The sequence below is a fragment of the Amblyomma maculatum genome, chromosome 1, assembly GCF_055883805.1.
Source record: "Amblyomma maculatum isolate TAMU_Amacu chromosome 1, ASM5588380v1, whole genome shotgun sequence".
Taxonomy (NCBI): Eukaryota; Metazoa; Arthropoda; class Arachnida; order Ixodida; family Ixodidae; genus Amblyomma; species Amblyomma maculatum.
The window spans coordinates 431012230-431032747 of NC_139344.1; the positions used below are offsets into that span (position 1 = coordinate 431012230).

The 20518-nt window shown below is 46.2% G+C and overlaps 1 protein-coding gene and 1 pseudogene across 1 annotated transcript in view; both read right to left on the reverse strand.

The window, feature by feature from the left end:
* Positions 1-20518, reverse strand: part of LOC146209383 (monocarboxylate transporter 3-like) — a 41680-nt gene that overhangs the window by 16762 nt on the left and 4400 nt on the right. Inside the window, exons 2-3 of the mRNA XM_084599982.1 lie at positions 19010-19156; positions 13907-14050 (exon numbers count right to left, since the gene is read on the reverse strand). Of these exons, the coding sequence (XP_084456108.1) occupies positions 13907-14050; positions 19010-19156 (291 nt within the window). The remainder of the gene's footprint in view (positions 1-13906; positions 14051-19009; positions 19157-20518) is intronic.
* On the reverse strand, positions 8550-9667 carry LOC146209384 (uncharacterized; annotated as a pseudogene).

A 20518-nucleotide genomic window follows, 5' to 3' on the forward strand; every position in this document is an offset into this window, starting at 1 on the left:
CCGCATTTACCAGCTGTGATGCTGTCTTAATTTTGTGTAACGTGTCACTTTCGTTTGCGAATGTTTTTGATTGTATATCTGTTAATTACCCAGTGCGATTGTCTTTTTTTTTTTTGTGCAGGCCTTGGTTCCAGCCTAACAAGCGAAAGCGGGCTGCAGCTTTATCAAGCTGTATCTGATAGCTTCTTTGGCGCCTGCGCTGTGTGTCAGTTAACAAGGCAGAAATAAATCAATTTGGTCTGATTTGAAACATCGCAGTGCGCATAATGAAGTGCCATGCATTTTACCCGAAAATCGTTCTTTCCATATAGATGAACATATTCAACGAATGTAAATAATATTGTAAACCTATAGTCCTCCTTCATGTCCACAAACAAACAAGACGATAGAGGTGGCGGTGTGGCCATCGGCAATCCCATGCTAGGTAAAAAACACGGGAGCGGTACTGTGGCCAAGCTTGAGAAGAGCCTGTTATTGTGAGGAGCAGGCACTGTTTTGTCACACAAAATAACCATGTGCTCGGAGGGTTTACATGAGCCCGACAAAAGTCGTGTCAAGTAGCCTTTTTGAGGGAAAGGGCAAAACGCAGAGGAAGAGAACAAAACATTAGTCCCGTGTGTCCCATTCAATACTCGCTTTTTCTTTTGAGTAACCGACTCGACTCGCATTCTTTCAGTTCATCTACACAAGGCTCTGCGAGATGTTTCGTGAGCCTCAGCGGTGAGGACAAAAGCGATACATAAAAAAAGACAGAAAAAAAAACTCAACGTACACGGAATGCGGTGCCGGCTCCCAGCCGCACACCGTACCAAGCGGAGAGTGGGTTTAATGCTCATATGCGAAGCGTTGCTGCCCGCCAGGGAAAATGAGCAGTGTTGCTACCTTTTTGCTGTTTTCGTCCAACAAATGAACGACGGAAAGCGTCGAAAATTTCAAAGGTTCTGTGGCTTAGTCTCTTTCATTCGAGTAAGTAGACGGTGATTGTTCTCGCTCGTAAACAGCGCGCACAAGCTATATGCACGAAGTAATCAGCTCGAAACATATTTCACTCTCGGGTGATTCTTAATACCGAGCGGCAAATGACGCTTGGTAATCATGAAGCCTCTCGCTGGCTTCCAACGGCTTTTATGCAAGCATGGCAACAGTAGCAAGGGCATTGGGCTTCGGCACCGCATTTATTTGCTTATCCGTGAGTGATTGTTTGAAATCACCACGCTGCGCGCCTGTTTATTTGTTCTGTTAGCGGGTGGCTGTCGGCGTTAGCTTTCACAATTTCATCGCGGGTAGTGGTGGTTCCGTAGCTAGGGCAACCTAGTTCGTTCCCGGCCGCCATGGCCACATGTACATGTAGGATAAACTCAGAATCCCTCAGCGCGCCTTGCAATACGATGCCGTACGTAAAAAGATATTTAGATAGTATGAATTTTGATCCCATAAGTCGCTCGGCGATGCTGAACTCCACAACTCGCATTCACAATTAGCAGCTGTGAATACAACTAAAGCCACTCAGTATAAAAGAAAATATAGCTCCAATTGAGCAAACCAGCAGCTGTCAACGCGCAGTGGCAATCTTCATCCAGAAATAGATTAAAGTAATATCAGGCAACACGGCAAAGGCTAGCCATGCAGCATAATCACGATAGAGCTCAACACTGATCACTCGCGCAGCAGCTCACTAAGCACACGTACAATAAGCAAAGTGACAAAAAAAACTTGTTTAAGGAATTATATACATAGGTAAATACAACTATGCATGCTCTAACAAATAGACCGTCTTACGCATTACAATATACTGGCCTTTGAGCAGATAAACAGCTCTGGCGGCCCACGGTTTACGGCGAACTTCGCCGCTAAGAAACCTGTGCAAGCTTATTAAACTTCCCTTTCTGTGCCTTTGGGCACATGTCACGGTGAAGCAACTAGTCGGCATGGTGCTGTATTATTTCCTGCAGCAGCAAATCACTCTGCAATCACGGTAGGCAAACGCGACAGAAATCTTGTTTTGCCCATCATGCGAAAGTCACTGACAGAAACAGCGCCACCGCATCTTCGTGACGTAGCCGGAGCGAAGGAGATCTATTCTTCGTTCACGCATTTGTTTTTACGTTTCGATCGAATTGCATTCTTTAAACCAGAAGCAAACTTAGAAGAGGGTGCTTACTGGTGCAAATAAAACAGCTCAAAGCTAATGCCGAATAAGAGAGCTTTGTCGAAAAAATCAGTTTTGATGTTTCGGAACCTTCTGATAGGCATCGCATGCGTCTTAAAATATGTAGTATATTGCCGCAAAACCTTCAAAACTGTATTTGTTGTTTTTTAAGAGCCACCGCCATACGGCCTTATCACTCTGATTCTGGGTAACGTATCAGTTCTGCATTCTTTGTTTGTTAATGCTCGATGTCGCGAGTCACACCTTTATCAGTTTCGTTGTAGCGCAAGATGCACCGAGATTTGTCCCGAAAATTCCGGCCACTCGTGTGTCCTTCTACAATGTTCCAGCTTGTGCTGGTAGCTGCTTGCGACGTTATCTAGGTCGTTCTGAGCAGCCTTTAAATTGAGCGTTGACGAGTGTGGCGGGCATTCTTTGTTCGACGACCGACGAGCACGTTTGTTGCTATCGCCGCCGCCAGTTGCTTAGTTCTTTTGCGGGCGCAAGTCAGCCCCAATAAAAAGTTATTTCAGTACCATCACGCCTGTGTCTTCTTTGGCGTGTGCGGCCTTGTCACCACTACGTGACATCTGGTGGAGGTGCTCCTTTGATCCTTCAAGCGAAGACCCAAGCCGTGTTCCTGTCGCCCTGAAAGACCAGCCTACAGGTCACCGAGCCAGCCGCCGACTTCAAGGCCTACAACCCGAACACGGACTGCTGCCTGACCCTATTCGATCTCGGAAGGCATCGACGCTGACAATCGCCCAGCCTACAGCACCGGTTGGTTTCGTCCAACCCCGTGAGCCCCCCTGCTTCCATGGACTACCGGATGAAGATGCTGGAGACTGGATGGACCTTTTCGACCGTGTGGGCAGAATGCGATGGCTGGAACGATGCTGCGAAACTCAGGCAGGTCTACTTTGTTCTTCAACCACATGCCCGAGTTTGGTTCGAAAATCATGAGGCAGCTATGAAGGTTTGGGAGATTCTCAATGAAGCGTTTTTGACTGCCTTTTCAAGCGTCTACCGGAAGGAAAAAGCCCAGGCCCTCCTTCAGTCAAGACTTCAACTTCCTAACGAGCTTGTCCTGGCGTACGTTGAGGAGATGAAGCGCCTCTTTCGCCGCGCCGACCCCAACATGATCGAAGGTGAGAGAGTCAAATTTTTAATGCAAGGCGTTAAAGAATCGCTTTTTGGATCCGCCAAAAACCATGGCAGAATTTGAAAGGGAGGCATCTACTATCGAGAAGAAGTTGGCCACCCGGATGCGCCACTGCGAGCTACCACTTCAGCCAGATTGCTCAACCCACTACCCCAGCGCATCTGCAAGCGGAGAGAACCTTCGAGACTTCATCCGGGAGATCGTGCAAGAGGAGCTCGGCCTATTGATGCCCTCATCGCAACAACCCCAGGTGGCGACGCTCGCGGGCGTCGTCCGTGAAGAAGTCCTGCAGGCGCTGGGCGTTCCTCAAGCGACGGCTGCGACAGTTCTAGCACAAGAGGCAACAGCGATGAACTACGCAGCTGCATTATGTCGCCCTGCGCCCCATCATGATGACTTTCCAAGCCCTCGCCACTGCCGTCCTGTTCCTGAAAGCCGTACCTTGGCCCCCGCCCGCCAAGCCTACCAGCGACACCCAAGCCCCAGGAAGTGCGACGTCTCGAGGACCGTGAACAACCAGCCATTATGCTTCCACTGCGGTGAGGCCTGTCACATTCTGCGGCACTGCACGTACCGACGAATCGGTCTCCGCGGATTTGCAGTCGACGCTCCACGACCACGCCCAGGGGAACGACCGCAAGAAATCGACAGCTATCTGCGTAGCGGTGAGATTGCGCCACCGAGCCGACGGTTCAGATCTTCATCGCCGTACAGGGCCCACTTTGCGTCGCCAGGCCGAAACAATGATGAGAATATGCGCGGAAGGTCCCTAAGCCCGTACAGGGGAAACTAAAGGCAGCAACATTTGGAGGTGAGGTTGCGTAACGGGTAAAAGACGAAGATCCTCCACCGCCGACGATCACTAACGACGACGCAACTATTTCATTGCCGCCCCACACGACGACATCGACGACAACACGACCAGAGTGCAAGCCGACACCGTCGCCCAGCCAAGTAACAACGGTATGCCCCGGCCATGACCTGAAGAAACGACTGAGCCGAAATCGGACACCAAGGCCCACGTGCAATGCGGGACGCGAACAAGTGACCTTGAACTTGATGTCGACGGCCGCAGAGTCACTGCCCTAGTAGACACCGGAGCTGACTATTCAGTCATCAGTGGAACGATATCACCGCTTGGGGTAGCCCGCTGATTCGCACCGCAGGTGGCAACCTGATTACTCCATCGGGACGATGCACAGCAAGAATAAACGTAAATGGGCGTACGTACCCCACCAGCATTGTGGTCTTGCAGCAGTGCTCCCGCGACGTCATTTTAGGCATGGATTTCCTAAATGAACATAGGGCTATCGTCGACCTGTGAACCAAGCTTAACAAGCTCTCTGTAGACAAAGCCATTCCTGCTACGACGTCTTCGACGCAACAAATCGCTCTAAACGTCCTCGATAGAGAATTGACCGTGCCGCCCCGATCAAGCGTCGCAGTCTGCGTAGGTAGCGCAAATATTGCCACCGCTGAAGGCATCATCGAAGGAAATATCCAATTGCTCTTAGAACGAGGTGTCGGCATGGCAAGAGGCATCGAGAGGTCAAGCTAAGGTGCTGGTAACCAACTTCACCGAGGAATACCGGCATCTCAACAAGGGCACGACGACCGCTTTTCTCGACGAATCAGCGGACCTCAAAGATGTATTCACCCTCCACGACCAAACGCTGGAACACGCACCGAACCAATTCCGTCAGCCCACATTGGACATCAACCCGGCATTGACCCAAAGCAGGAAAGATCAGATTCTCAGTCTTCTTCGAAGCTACGGGGAGTGCTTCTCGTCATCATCGAAGGTAGGACAAACACCACTGGCCAAGCACCGCATTATAACGAACGAACACCACCGACCTCTGCGCCAAAGCCCTCATCGTGTATCGCCGCGAGAACGGCAGGCCATTCGCGATCAAGTTGAGGAAATGCTGCGTGATGACGTAATCCAGCCATCGAACAGCCTCTGGGCGGCACCAGTCGTTTTGGTCAAGAAGAAAGACAGCACACTTCGCTTCTGCGTTCATTACCGCCGCTTGAATAGCATAACGAAGAAGGACGTCTACCCGCTTCCCCGCATCGACGACACTCTCGACCGGCTCTGTAATGCAAGGTACTTCTCATCGATGGACCTGAACAGCGGATATTGGCAAATTGAGGTCGACAAAAGAGATCGCGAGAAGACCGCATTCATCACATCGGACGGCCTTTATGAGTTCAAGATGATGCCATTTGGCCTCTGCTCCGCACCAGCCACGTGTCAACGAGTAATGGACACAGTCCTGGCAGGCTTGAAGTGGCAAATTTCTTTGGTATATTTGGACGACGTTGTTGTCTTCTCGTCAAACTTTGAAGACCACCTAAAACGACTGCAGACAGTGCTGGAAGCCATCAAGTCATCCGGACTAACGCTAAAGGCAGAGAAGTGTCACTTCGCTTGCGAAGAACTGCGTTTCCTGGGTCACATCGTTAGTAAGGACGGACGAGTAAGGATGGATGGAAGCACCACCTGCAATGCCCTCCTGTACTTGGTCACTTTGATGAAAACGCCGAGGCCGAAATTCACACCTACGCGAGCAGTGTGGGCCTAGCAGCCGTTCTCGTCCAGAAAAGTGCCGGAAAGGAGAAATTAATTGCCTACGCGAGCAGGTCCCTCACAAAAGCGAATTGCTCGACGACCAAGAAGGAGTGCCTCGCGATCATCTGGGCCACTTCTAAGTTTCGTCCATACCTATACGGCCGACCATTCAAGGTGGTAGCGACCATCACGCGCTCTGCTGGCTGGCTAGTTTCAAAGATCCCTCCGGCCGCCTTGCAAGATGGATCCTACGACTTCGAGTTCGACTTGACTGTAGTCTATAAGTCGAGCCGGAAGCATTCCGATGCAGACTGCTTATCACGCGCTCCCGTCGACGCCCCCCCCCCCCCCCCCGCCCGATGGACGATGACGACGATGCCTTTTTGGGACCGGTAAGCGCCAGCAGTTTCGCAGAAAAACAGCGATCAGACCCTGAGCTGAAAGCGCTAGCCGATTATTTAGAAGGAAAGACCGCTTCATATCCTGGTGTGTTCAAACGACATTTATCTTCGTTCGCCTTAAGCAATGGCCTCCTCATGAAGAAGAACTTCGCACCCACCAGGACTGCGCAACTTCTTGTAGTGCCTTTAAACCTCCAGCAGGAAATTGTGCAGGCGTTGCATGATGAGAACACAGCAAGCCATCTCGATTTCGCACGCACGTTGCGTCGAATCCAGGAGAAGTACTACTGGCCGCGACTAACTGCCGAAGTTTCCCACTACGCGAAGACATGTCGTGAGTGCCAACGACGCAGGACGCCGCCTATCAGACCAGCAGGACTACTAAACCCGATTCCGCCCCCAGACCTGCCCTTTCAACAAATTTGGATGGATCTCCTCGGCCCCTTTCCAGCTTCGTCTATGGGTAACAAGTGGATCATCGTGGCCACTGACTACCTTACCCGTTACGCCGAAGCAAAAGCACTACCAAATGGTACCGCGGCAGAAGTCGCCAAATTGTTTGTCGAACAAATTCTTTTGAGACACGGTGCCCCAGAAGTGCTCATCACGGACAGGGGAACGGCGTTTACGGCAGAGTGGACGCAAGCCATCCTGGAATACAGTCATACAAGCCATCGACGAACAACTGCGTACTATCCCCAGACAAATTTCCTTACGGAGCGCCTAAACAAAACGATCGCGGACATGATCGCCATGTACGTCGAAGCTGAACACAAAACCTGGGACGCCATCTTGCCGTACGTGATTTTCGCGTATAACACGGCAGTCCAGGAGACGACCAGAGCGACCCCGTTCAAGCTTGTGTACGGCAGGGAGCCCGCGACGACGCTCGACGCAATGCTGCCGCACGTAACCAACGAGGACAACCTTGACGTCGCCGCCTACCTGCAGCGTGTAAAGGAAGCCCGACGACTCGCACGTCTGCGTATTAAAGGCCAACAGCGCAACGACAGCCGACGATACAACTTATGGCGACGCCACGCAGAGTGCAACCCAAGAGACCAAGCTTGATTTGGACACCAATTCGCCGTCGCGGGCTAAGTGACAAGTTGTTGCGTCGGTACTTTGGGCCATACAAAAACATTCGCCGCGTCGGCCCACTGGACTGTGAAGTCATTCCCGACGAAACGTCAGCATCACAACGGCAATGCGCACACCTAGAAATTGTACATGTTGTACGAATGAAGCCATATTACGCGCGTTGAAGAATCTGTGGTGTTAAAACTTTGCAGTGTTTATGTTTAAGTTGCTTTCTTTTGGAACATCGAGGCGATGTTTTTTTTTAAGGGGGGAGTAATGCCGCAAAACCTTCAAAACTGTATTTGTTGTTTTTTAACAGCCGCCGCCATACGGCCTTATCACTCTGATTCTGGATCGCGTATCAGTTCTGCATTCTTTGTTTGTTAATGCTCGATGTCGCGAGTCACACCTTTATCAGTTTCGTTGTAGCGCAAGATGCACCGAGATCTGTCCCGAAGATTCCGGCCACTCGTGTGTCTTTCTACAATGTTCCAGCTTGTGCTGGTAGCTGTTTGCGACGTTATCTATATTGTTCTGAGCAGCCTTTAAATTGAGCGTTGAGGAGTGTTCGACGACCGACGAGCACGTTTGTTGCTATCGGCGCCGCCGAGTTGCTTAGTTCTTTTGCGGGCGCAAGTCAGCCCCAATAAAAAGTTATTTCAGTACTACCACGCTTTTGTCTTCTTTGGCGTGCGCGGCCTTGTCACCACTACTTGACAATATGTATAGTTGTTTTTAGGTAATTAGCGAAACAAAGTGTAAAATAAAGGCCTTCATGTGATCAAAATTTTTCAACCGCTCCACCTGATGACAGGAAGGCAGAAAATGTTCTTATAGAGACCTTTCTGAATAGCTCATATTTGCTACGGAGAAATGAAAGCCTTCACAATTTCCCGCCTGTAACAGAACACATATTTAGCTTTCAGAAGAGATATTGAACATTAACGATGAATCGATGACGAGATCGAGGACAACGACTCCAAGGCTTTCTTGCTACCAAATTTACAGAACTCTCCGCTGTCAACGCCATGAATAAATGACCTTGATGGAAGTTGCAATAAGTGCTGCAATGAAAACATTTGCCACACTTTGGCACGCTGCTAAGAACAAATCTGCAAATGTGGCATGTGAGCCCGAAAATACTATGTGTGTTTCGTGCTCCTCTCCATCATCATTGCCGATATTCACAAGCATGCCACGTAGAGATAGCTGAGCGGCCACTTACCAATTATTACCGGCTTGACAAATGCTGTCAGCCCCATTACTCCGGTGACCAGTCCATAAGTGAGCAGCACGCGGTCCACACCCAGGAATTCCGCAATCAGCACCGAGCACATCACAAAGATGCAGCCAACGTAAGACGCGATACAACAGGTCAGAGTGAATATCGCACTGTACGTACTCACGTGAGGTAACAAAAACGTCCCTACTGTAGCGCCGCCCTTCACTAAGGTCAGCAGGCACTCTCTGGACACTATTTCTCTGTCAGCTACTGTAGGTATCACTAAACGGCCGGCAAGGTCAGCAGAAGCAGTCAGTGACATCATGGTGACGGCGCTTTAAGCCGGAATGCCTTTGTCGATGGCGACATCTACCATTAAGGCCCTATAGATATCGAACATAAAGGCAGAGGAGAGGAACGTGTACATAACCAAATAAAAAAATGGTTCTCTTAGGACAGTGAGGCTGTGGCGAACGGAGCACGGTGCGTGGATGCCTTTCTCGCTTCTCTTAGTTATAGCAGCTAGAGGTCCTATTGAGTTTGCAGTGGACCCACATACTGCTTTCATCGACATTCGCCTGCAGGCAGACTTCGATGCTAAAGATTCACTGGATTCAGTCGACACTTCGATTTCCTCGTCGGCAGTCTTCCATTCTTCTTCCCTGAACTGATCTGCACCGCGGCAATTCATACAGTTTCGTCCTTCACGCATAGTGTACTGCTCTTCCTGATATTGCTTCATTTTCTTTACTGCATCTATGTTTTGTGAAGCCTTCCCAACGACATTTCGTGCTGCTTGTTGGCTGTTGGCAGGGCGTTGTTCCAAATGACCCTTTCGTCGGAGCCAGTATGGCTCTCGGAGGAACAGTGTGAAGGCTAAGGCGTTCAGCGAGATTGCCGCGAACAGGAGGATCGCCATTCGAAAGCCATACAGCCTCGTCAGGTACTGCAGAAACACAGGGAATGCGAAGGAGGCAAGAGATCCTCCGGCAAAGTTCAATCCTGTGGCTAGACCCTTGTGCGCACCAAAGTGCTGTGCCAGACATGTCGGTTGAGCCATTATGACCATGCCTGCGCCAATCCCTGTAACAAAAGGGACAAACTGAGAGAAAAAGCTTAAAAAGTTTCCAACATGTGAGATATTTCTGCAAGCATTGTAAGGGACTTTGCCATCTCGACAGCACTAATGAAATCAGTAAAACGTTCTTTTGTTCCATATCAAACTTTTTTGGAAGCTAATCAGCAATTTTCTTTGCGATATATGTCTGGTCTACTGAATAAATCGCGTATATTTGTGGTTTTATGCATTTATAGCACTATTGTAATGCTCGCTGGAGTTTGCTAAATAATAATCTGTTAGGCTAGAACAGCTGATTGGACTAGTTGGTATAGACAATTGCCAGGCAACAACGTGCACGGAAGGCTGACAAGGAAAGGGAAAAAGAACAACACACTCTTGCGCCTTTCCACAGTCCATCGTCCGCGAGCGGTGCTGCGTAGAACTATTCATCAGTGCAATATTGCATATTTTAGAGCCCCATTGTAGGGGTTGTTTGATTCGGTAAAATAGTCTGCGCCCTCATTTGTGGGAAATTAGATACTTATACTAAACCTCCCCTGTTTGATGTCAGATTTTATGTCAAAATGACACTAAACTTACTACTCACACACGACTATTCTTTTTGACGAGGGATAAAATGACGACCGATTTAGCGCGATTAGGCCAATGCGCACTAAGTGCGTTAGTATTTGGGTCTCGGTATTAGGTCGTCCGGACACAGTTGCACACTTTCACATTATGTGAAAGATACTCAGAGAAAATATCGAACTAATACATCAGTGAAGGTGCACGAATTTCTAACGTGCCTGCATAGCCTAAGATAGTGTGTTTCTCTTATGATCCGAGCCTAATGGGAGTAGGTGCTCAAGCGTGTGTCCGAAGGCAGCGGCTTCAACTAAAGCCATCAGACGGAGACCCACAAGTCGGCAAAACCCCTATATTGGATCCACTGTTCCAGGGCACTAAAATTCTACATGCTTCACTGGACCGCCCACTTTGTTCTATATTTGCCATTTTCCCTCTGCTTTATCTCATTGCTCAATTTTTATAGCTTATACTGTCCAATAGAGGGTTTATAAAAGTACTTATGGCAACCGTGAGCGGCACGCTGATCCCGCGCTGGCCGCCATATTTTGTTCGCTCCATCCGTTCGCTTCGTGTCCGTCCGTCAGCGCTCGCCGTTCTGTTCGCGCTTTTCACGTTTTAACCTAGTGTGCTGTGCTTGGACCTCTCTTCGGTCCCTGGCGATTTTTGTTAGCGACGCCTAGAAGCGTATTTTGACAGCCGAGACGTGGCGGGGCCCACCGGCCGCGCTGCCGAGCGCAGTTACAAATTGCTCTACGAGTCGTGCATGGGCCCCTCGGCAATCAGCAGCGTCATCCCTATCCAGGTACAGTATCCAGAATTCTGTAATGTGGATTTTTTTATCTGTGCGCCTTTGCAGTTTACTTAAACGCCTATGAGAGATCATCGCGAGTTTGTTTGCTTGGTTTGCGCAATCACTGTCGCTAATCCCACTGGAAGATACTTGGTTGGTGAAATGAGCGAGGATGCATTTTTATCATCATCAGCCTGATTATACCCATTGCAGGGCGAAGGCCTCTCCCATATTTCTCCACTTAACCCGGTTCTGTGCTAGCTGCATCCACTTTACCCCTGCGAAATTCTTAATCTCATCCGCCCACCTAACTTTCTGCCGCCCCCTGCTACGCTTTCCTTCCCTTGGAATCCAGTTTGTTACCCTCAGCGACCATCGGTTATCCTCTCTTCGCACTACATGTCCTGCCCATGTCCATTTCTTCCTCTTAATTTCCACTAGAATGTCGGTAACTTGAGTTATTTCTCTGACCCACTCTGCAAGCTTTCTATCTCTTAATGTTATTTTATCTATCTCTTCTATCTCTATCTATCTCTATCTCTTTCTATCTCTTAATGGATGCATTTTATTTTATGATAAAAGGATCGTGCGTAATTTGACATAAGTTGGACTGGCGCTTAGCACTTTCCTTCCCATGCCGTCGACGAAGTAGTTGGCATTAGTGTCGGAAATAATCGGTGGCTGCGTAAAAACAAAGTGCCATGGTAATTTGTGCTTCCAGTGATTGAATATTGATTGGTGCGCGATAGGCGATGACGAGTTAATAAAATATTTGTAATTAATTGATCAATGGATGAAATAAGGAAACAAACAAAAAAGAAAAAATTGGAAAGTAGGGGTTTAAAAGTGTCAGAATGAAAAGCCAGTGCTTGATGATGATAAGGAAGAAAATGTAGAATGTGTAATTAAATAATTGAAATAGTTGAAGAATGTGTTCAAAAGTGGCAAATTGCTCAGAATGGAAAGCCGATTGTTGCTGACGCATGCGTATTGGTGTATAAAAATATAAAACGTCAAATAAAATAAACATAAATAAAGAAATGATAGAAATATAACATAACATACAAAACAAATATAACATACATAACAACATATAACTTACTACACTTGCGCGTAGTATGTTACTTTTGATGAATTCATATTTCACTGCATTGTATTTTTTTCGTCCCTCCTGCTCTCTTAAGCTAAGGCCGGCAGTATTTGGTAAATAAAATAAATAAATAAATAAGCTAAAATATAACGTGTGAAGAAAGAAAACATCGTGCGTGTGTGTGTATGAGAGAGAGACAGTATCGCGTTATACCTTTAACGGCGGAGATTAAGTGACCCCCTAACTTTTCTATAACGATATGATATAATATAAATCTGATTTTATGAACACAGCCAGTTGCACAAAGCACGAACACTTCGCAGTAATGTGAGTTGACTTTTCAAATTTCTTTTCGTTTCAGCCCAGTTACGCCTCCACCGAGTTCCTCGAAGCTTCCAATGTCAACGCTTACATACGAGATTACGGCTTTAAATGTTTACTTTCTGACAGAGGGAATAAACAAGAATTGACCTATTTAAAAATTCCAGTGAATTTCAGGTAGCTGTGAATCAGCGAACCGTCGGGTGACTCGAAAAAACACACAAAAGTGAAGCGCACGCTTCATTATTTTATAGGCCGCGCTGGCAGGTATAAAACCTGAGCTGTGCGCTCTGGACGTGGACCGGTCGAAACGGGCTGCACGTGAGCATGTTACAACACACTAGTGGGATGCCATCATTTCCTGCTTTACTAGACGCTGCGGGTTTGGCAGCCGCTTGCTTTTGCAGCGTGAAACAAGCACCTCGGGCGCACTACACAACCGTATTGCTCTCTGCACCAAGCACTACCATTTCGTACGACTGTAAAAAGTAGTTTCGGTAATCATGCCCGCTTCTTAAACCCAATACACAATGCTAAATGCAGCCTACGTACAAAAGTTTGACGTAGGATGGACAGATGGGCGAGTTAGTACAATTGCACCAATAAAAAATTAGTTGCGAGTCAGCGCTCCTCTGTTGTGCGTCTCTTCTTGTGTTTCGTCTTTTCGCGCTGTTGCACCCACTATGCACTACGTACAAAATGTTTCAATGAACGTATTTGCACAATAGCATTCGTTATACATGCATTGCTCCTTATCCCGTGTCCTCCATCGCAGCATTAGCTTATCGTTCAAGTTCACAAGTCTGCATAGCGCGCAAAACAACCTTGATGTTTTAGCTTATAGCACATTCTGTGGGCTAGCTCCCAGTCAGAGGAACGTGCAGTAATGCTTTACATGATGCAAGTGACCCTTGTAAAGCCGATTAGGACTGCAAACGAACGGTCGCATACACGCGTATAACCTGATTCCGTGCGCGTCTATGACGGTGCGCTGGCTGCAGAAGGGCACGCAACAAAATGCTGGCATCATTCCGAAAAGAGCTTGGAGCTAACAGCGACTGCTGTGATGTTAAAAGATGAACCAATCGCTTGTGAGCATTCCAATGCACCTTTCGGTGCATGCACGGGTTCTACGAAGGCGCACGTTGACAGCGTACTCGATGGGAGGAGCGGGCGGACTGAACAAAACATGGCCGCCGCGCACAGTTTCTGCTTCTTTCACTAGATGGCGCTAACTTTTGTAAAGCCTCTATTGGATTCCAAATCGCATGCGGACTGTTTACGTCTCACAGACTACACTATAACTTTCAGTTTCCTTTCCTTCTGGCATTGCATTCCAAACGATCACCAAGCATTGAAAAAAGCGAAATATGCGCGATTACTCCTTTATATGTTCCCCTGCATGTGCATCATGTCAGTGTGTGCCACTTCTGGTTATTTTATAAAGAAACAAGTCGCTCAGGCTTACCATGAATTCCACCGAGCGCAATTGTCAGCATAGTGGTGCTTGGCGCGAAGGATGCCAAAATGAGGCCCAAAGAAGACATAACGCTCCCGGCGATCACCACTGGCCTTACGGTGAAACGCGGGGCGAGGGGCCCCGACAGTAGTCCTGCGTGATAGAAAATGCTATTTGGATACGAGTGCTGTTTACGTATAAGTCAGATTCACATTCCATATCTGCTCCTCATAACAAGTGGCGTTTTAAAAAATAACGCCAGAGAGGTTCCATGTACTTAACATGGTTAGGAGGTGTAGTTGGTCTAAAACCGCAAACAAGAAGGAGGTGAATGACTTCTTATGCTTTGCGAAAGCAAGTCATTAACCTCATTCGAGTTTAGAATAAGAAAATGAGCATTTAATGGCAACAGGGTTAGGTGCTTTTGAAAAACATAGAAAGCTTCCTTCATCAGAAATCGTTTTCTGTACCAAGTGAGAAAATGTCTTGACAATTATACCTGGACCATAAAAAGCGGTTGCAATACAGCGTGCTGTCTCATTGGTTGGTTTCTGTCGCTGTTCTTTGTCTGTTACACGCTAATTGCTATGTTGCAATCACTTAATCAAGCGCACCAACTAGCCTAACTGTCTTCTTTGATGAGATAATTTACCGATATCAGAACTAACTCTTCTATTACCTACTTCTACCACGCACTCAGTAATGATAGCTGAATTTATTTTATTTCTTCATTGTCTCTACACTAAGGCCGCCTTCCTCAGTTAAGGCTAAATATCTGTACAATAGCGAGATTCTGCAATTCGCCTATCTTTCCCATCACCAATTACTTAATGAATATCTTCTTTCAATCCCGTTGTTTTCTTTCAAATTTAGACTAAATCGAGATCATAACATACTGTAGTCGCTGCACCGCATCTTTCCGATTACATGTGCATCGTGCGCAATGCAAGCCCTAGAATGCAGCATGAAGTTAATCTCATTTTCAGTTCTCTCTTTAGGCATTGTCTATGTTCACTTCCGGTGCTTCCGCTTATTGAAGGTATTTATGATTTGTAAGTTGCTGCTTTCTTTGCGAGCAACTAATAACCCCCCCCCCCCCCCTCTATATTGCTAGAAGAGTAAATACCACAGCCATCCACAACATGTTTCAAGCCTGTTTCTTGCCTAATTTGGCATTGAAGTAGTCCGTCACGTACAGCGTACTGTATTTTAAGCTCCAAATGGCTAATCCTACTTCCGTATTAGAGCTTTCGACTATCTGGTCATCATCACTGTGTGTTGGCGCGTAGACCTGTACAACCTTCAGCTTATTCCAAATATTAGGCTTAATCACGAATCCTACAATTATCTGACTAATTATGTAACAAACACTTATAGTATAAGCTATATGTTTATTCTTAAGGAACATAACTCTTAATTCTCTTGTATCTATGCTAAACCTCGATAACACATCACATATTCGCCCTTTATATATTCTGTATTCTTCATAGCTTAATGTTAGACTTCAAACAATCAATGAATCAAATAGAGCTTTGGAAAGGGTATTCTACCATCTGATCACATTCCCGCAATCAACCACCTCATTGAAAAATGCTCGGAATATAACCAGCCCCTATACACCGCACTAATGTATTACAAAAAAGCATATGACTCAGTCGAAACCTCGGCAGTCATGCAGTCACTGCGAGATTAAAGTGTATATGAGCTGCATGTGAAAGTACTAGAAGATACCTATAGTTGCTGCACAACTATCATATTTTTGCATAACAACGTAATAAATCTCCCATAAATGAAGGTGTTAGGCCGGGATACACGACCTCCCCTTTATTATTCGCATCTTTGTTACCCCTTTCGGCCCTGCTGGCTTCAACTGACACCTCAACACAAATGTTCCCCTAGCGCATCAGGAACAGAAAATAAACAATATATAATCATTGTGGGTGTTTCTTCTGAATCCCCGTTTCTATCGGCATTACTGTTGTCGCATTTATTGCTATTCTGTTCAACGACAGCTCACTGACAGCACTCCCGCAATCTCCGAGTATCTTCAGTTGTGCTTGGAAGTAAAAAAAAAAACAGACTTCCTTCAGTTTTTGGCGATACCCGTAGGCTCACAAAGTCCAGGCCGCGCGCATCTATCATCTGTGAAGCATTGGTGGCGCATTCGAGTGCCTGCAGGGCATCGAGTTTCTTCCATGGCTAGCTTTGATCACTGGAAAACTACCTTCACAGTACCTGACGACGTATATGATTTCAAAGTCATGTCCTTCGGCCTTGTCAACGCCCCGTCTACCTGGTACTTTTGAGCGCCTGAATACCACTTTTATCCCTGGACTAAAGTGGCACAGCTGGCTTGGCTGTCTGGATGCGTCGTGGTCTTTTTAATGGCTTTCAATGTCGCCTTCTACGCCTGAAGGACGACTTCCCTTATCTCGCCGCCGCTGCGCTACAGTAAACTTCGAAAAATGCCACTTTTCCGGTAGAAAGCCCACGAAGCTATGAAACGACTTTTATAAGGAAGCCATTCTTGCTGACCCCATGAAACTTTGTGCAGTTATCCAATTTCCACGCCCAAGATTGCCGAAGCAGCTTCACTGTTACGTCTGCCTTTTTTCTTATGTTTTTACTTCACCTTGCATTCCGCCTCTATCATCGATCCTCTTCCCTGGCTACTAGCTGGCAGTTTCGACCTCTGCGTGTGAACCAAAGCTTGAAATGAAGCCTTCACCACTCTGAAACGCGATTCGGTTTCATCTCCCAACCTCCGCAATTTTGACTCAAACAAAACGAATAGACGTTTGTACTGACGTCCGCTAGGTCTAGCGAAGTAGCACTGGGTGCTGTTTTTACCCATTGCGAATATTTCCCGAATATGTTGTGGCATATGAAAGGAGGAGTAGGATCAATTTTTGGTCTATTCAGAACTTTCTCCCCTACGCCTTCTAACAACTATATTATAGTGCCTCATAAGCAAGCTCTATGCTCGCCACACTTTGAACCGCACTCCTGATAGGATCATGCATTAGGCGCTGCGCCTCTCTGACATATGTGTCATTTTTCGCTGAGGCCTCAAACATACCGACGCACACGGTCTTTTGTACTTGTGGCAGCCTTTCGCTTCATTGACTTATAATGTCTGTGCATGTGAGCCACTTGCCCCTGCCGACATGACCACAGATCATTGGAGAGGCCAATGGAGGCCAGCTTTTATTTTCCTTTCCGTCCACAGCACCTTCTCATACGGAGCAGTTACCTGTTAGACGGACGTAAATGGTTCCTCGTCGATCCCTCACTTTTACATGTCGACATATCTTAATTAAATACTGACCCACACTTTGTCAAGGCATATTGTCGAACACCTGCCCAGACCTGCATGTGCTGTTCTAGTGGCGCGTACGTGCCTCTCGTTTGCCGTTAGTACTCTCTAGTCCGCTTGCCCGTCTAGCAACACCGCAGACCTCTCGTCACAAGTTGCCGATTTTGTTGAATCCGGCACCAGGTCCAGCCCACCCACTTGACTTGGGAGCATTGACGTATACGCAACGTCTCTGCCAATCTAGGTGGAAACCGCTGTATTATCGTCGCCGTAGATCATCTCACCCGTCATGGTGAGACATCACCGCTAGCGTCAGTTTCCGCACGTAATCTTGCGTCATTTATTCAAAGAATCTGATCATTTTCTTCGTCATAGTGTTCTTCTAGAGCTGTTTAGTGACCGCATACACGTTTCCTGCCTGACGCTCTTGAGGACCTCCTGGTAGAATGTCGCGCTATCTACCGTGCCGCTATGTCACCACTTCCGACAAAATGTGCGATAGCGCATTTCCTCCGAACCTTGAGTGATATGTTGGCAATGTACATTATCACTGGCCATTCCTAAAGGGACCAGGTTCCTCCCTTCGTCACCGACGTATTCAAAAAGGCCAAGAAAATAACTCCTAGATTTTCTTCCTTATTTCCGCCGCTTTGTGGACGCAAGCAAACCTACAAAATGGATACATTTCTTTACCGCCCTGATACGTCTGAATCCATGCCACTGCTCCAACGCTGGCAAGTACATAAAAGAGTGCAATAAGCTCGCCCGCTCGCTTTCCAACTACTCGAAGCCTTAGTATGAGTATAAACTCTGTGTTCTGTTGGGCCCATGCGTTACCATTATGGATGTAAACTGTGCCTGCTTTTTTCACCGGCACGCACCGACGCTTTGCTGTGAGTGAAGACGTTGGGCGCTCTGCTGGTGCTGCTGCTGGATCGCATTATTTTATTTTACAACAATTAGAAAATACTCTTAATCGGTCTGACCAGAAAATAAGGAACAGCCACGTTGTCTATTTATTTCTTACCTTTTGTAGGCAGGTATTCACTTTGCACCCTTCTGCATCTTTGTAATAATGATTTTCACAGCTTACACAGATCACGTTTCAATAAAAAGTACTTATTGGAAACAGAAGATCATGGTCTCGAAAACGTTATTTCATGATCGCTAATTTTTAAGCGCATCACTAGCTGGCAGCATTTTGCTCGACATAAAACGACCAGTAGCCATGTTTTAATAATTGGTTTGCCTCCCCGTTTCGCATACCATCCCACTCCGTATTTATGCGCTTAGAAAACGCGTTCCACGGGAGATGCGTTTCACATGGCCAATTTTAACCGTACAATAAGGTGTTGTACGAACCTTGAAGGGATTTTGCACGTGCGATTATTTATATCTGAAATGGAACGCTCAATAAGAAAAAGCTAAGTGGAGTTACGGAAAGAAGGAAGACATACAGGTGATCGCTTGATTTCATTCGTATGGTCCTCCCACAGCTATTATTTGGTCGCCACATAAGAGGTATATATATATATATATATATATATATATATATATATATATATATATATATATATATATATATATATATATATATATATATATATATATATATATATATATACTGCATGCACTCCATTTAGATGACGGACCAGTGTATAGTGTTTATTTAAAAAATATTTGTCGAGATTTCCAATGCACAAAACCGAAACATGTAAATTATCACCCATTGGTTGTTCAGGTAGCTGTAGCTTTGTAGCCCTCTCGCAAACTGTTCTTATCCGTTGATCTCTTACCTGATGTCTGGATGCCTGCTGACATCATGAGCACAGGCCAAGCAGCATCCCGATGGTTGGCCTGCCAATTCGCTTGGATGGCTACGAAGATGTAGCCCCCTGAGCGAGAGGCACACGTCGAGAAGAAGCTAGACAGTGGGCATGCCCCTGAAAAATTGCATGTAACTGCGTTGTAAAAAAAAAAAAGCTTCTGAATCAAATTGAGGCAATCATACCACACGATAAGAGCGAAATCAGTATTGCGACAAGTTCTGACACTTGGTTTCATAAATATGTTTCTACGTTCGTCTGAGACATCTAAAGAGCTTTGTGGGTCGTTTTGTCTCCACAAAGTTTTTGGTGGCGCAGCAAATAAGACAATTTCTTAGCAGCTTGTTCGTTCAGTGCATGTTATCTTTTAATCAACGTGATGTCATAATGTACAGTGCAATTGTGAAAGATCTTCGATTGGATCATTGTTCTGATAAAAGCATTTAAAATAAAATGAAATTGACATTTCCTGTTCTTTTTGATGACGGCACGTAGTATTGTAGTCTTAAGTATTCAGACGCTTTAGTGCATATATTTCATCTTTGGTTCTCCATGTATAAGCGGTTTGCAAGCAAAGCTCAAGATAACGTTTTCACAAGTTTGTATTATCCTCTCCTTTGGTTCTCTCTTTTTGCCTATATACAAAGCTTTAAAGAGCAAAAGTATAGAATAAAAAGACAAAATGCTAATTCACAGCAACATTAAGAATGTAGTGTGAAGAAAAGTGAGCAATACTGCATGTACCAAGTTTGTATTCATTCACAATTTCCTTTTGCTTGAGGGCAAAGAATGTACTGTACATGTGGTTTTAATACGTGTCCAAATTTCGTTCACGCCCGCCCATAGCACAAAAGTAAGCTTAATGCCAATTTGACTTTTCACTAGTGTGGTGTTTCAAACAGCATATCTAAAAGCATGCTCAACTTTTGATAAGCAACAAGAACTCACAATATGCAACACAGGTCTCGTTAGAACATAGGTGGGAAAGCGGCACTTTCGGAAAATGTCGCACTTTAGAAAATTGTCTCACATGACACCGGTGCAGCCAAAAACGCTTTTAAAGCATAGTAGTGACTGTTGCACCAATCTTCACTACAGCTACTGATTTGCGAGATTTTAAAATAGGAATTGTGTACATCAACAAAATATTTGCCGGAGGTGGTGAGGAAAGCAATATGATATTAGCCGTATTGCTTTCGTCACCACTTCTACTTTACGAAGATCTGCCATATTTATCAAAATCCACTGATTTATCGACACAGATATTTACGTAACACGCAGACCGCTGAAGGAAATGGCTCCTCTGCCGCAATTTCAGGGACCGCAATTGGTTTCCCAAATTGGTAGTAATTTGATGATTATACTTTCAAATAAGTATCTATTAGCCTGGCAGAAAATCACAGATTCCACAGTCCCATAAGACAAACCCATTTAGTTTGTAGTTTGCCAGAAAATGTGAAGGGAGCCTCAAAATTGGCT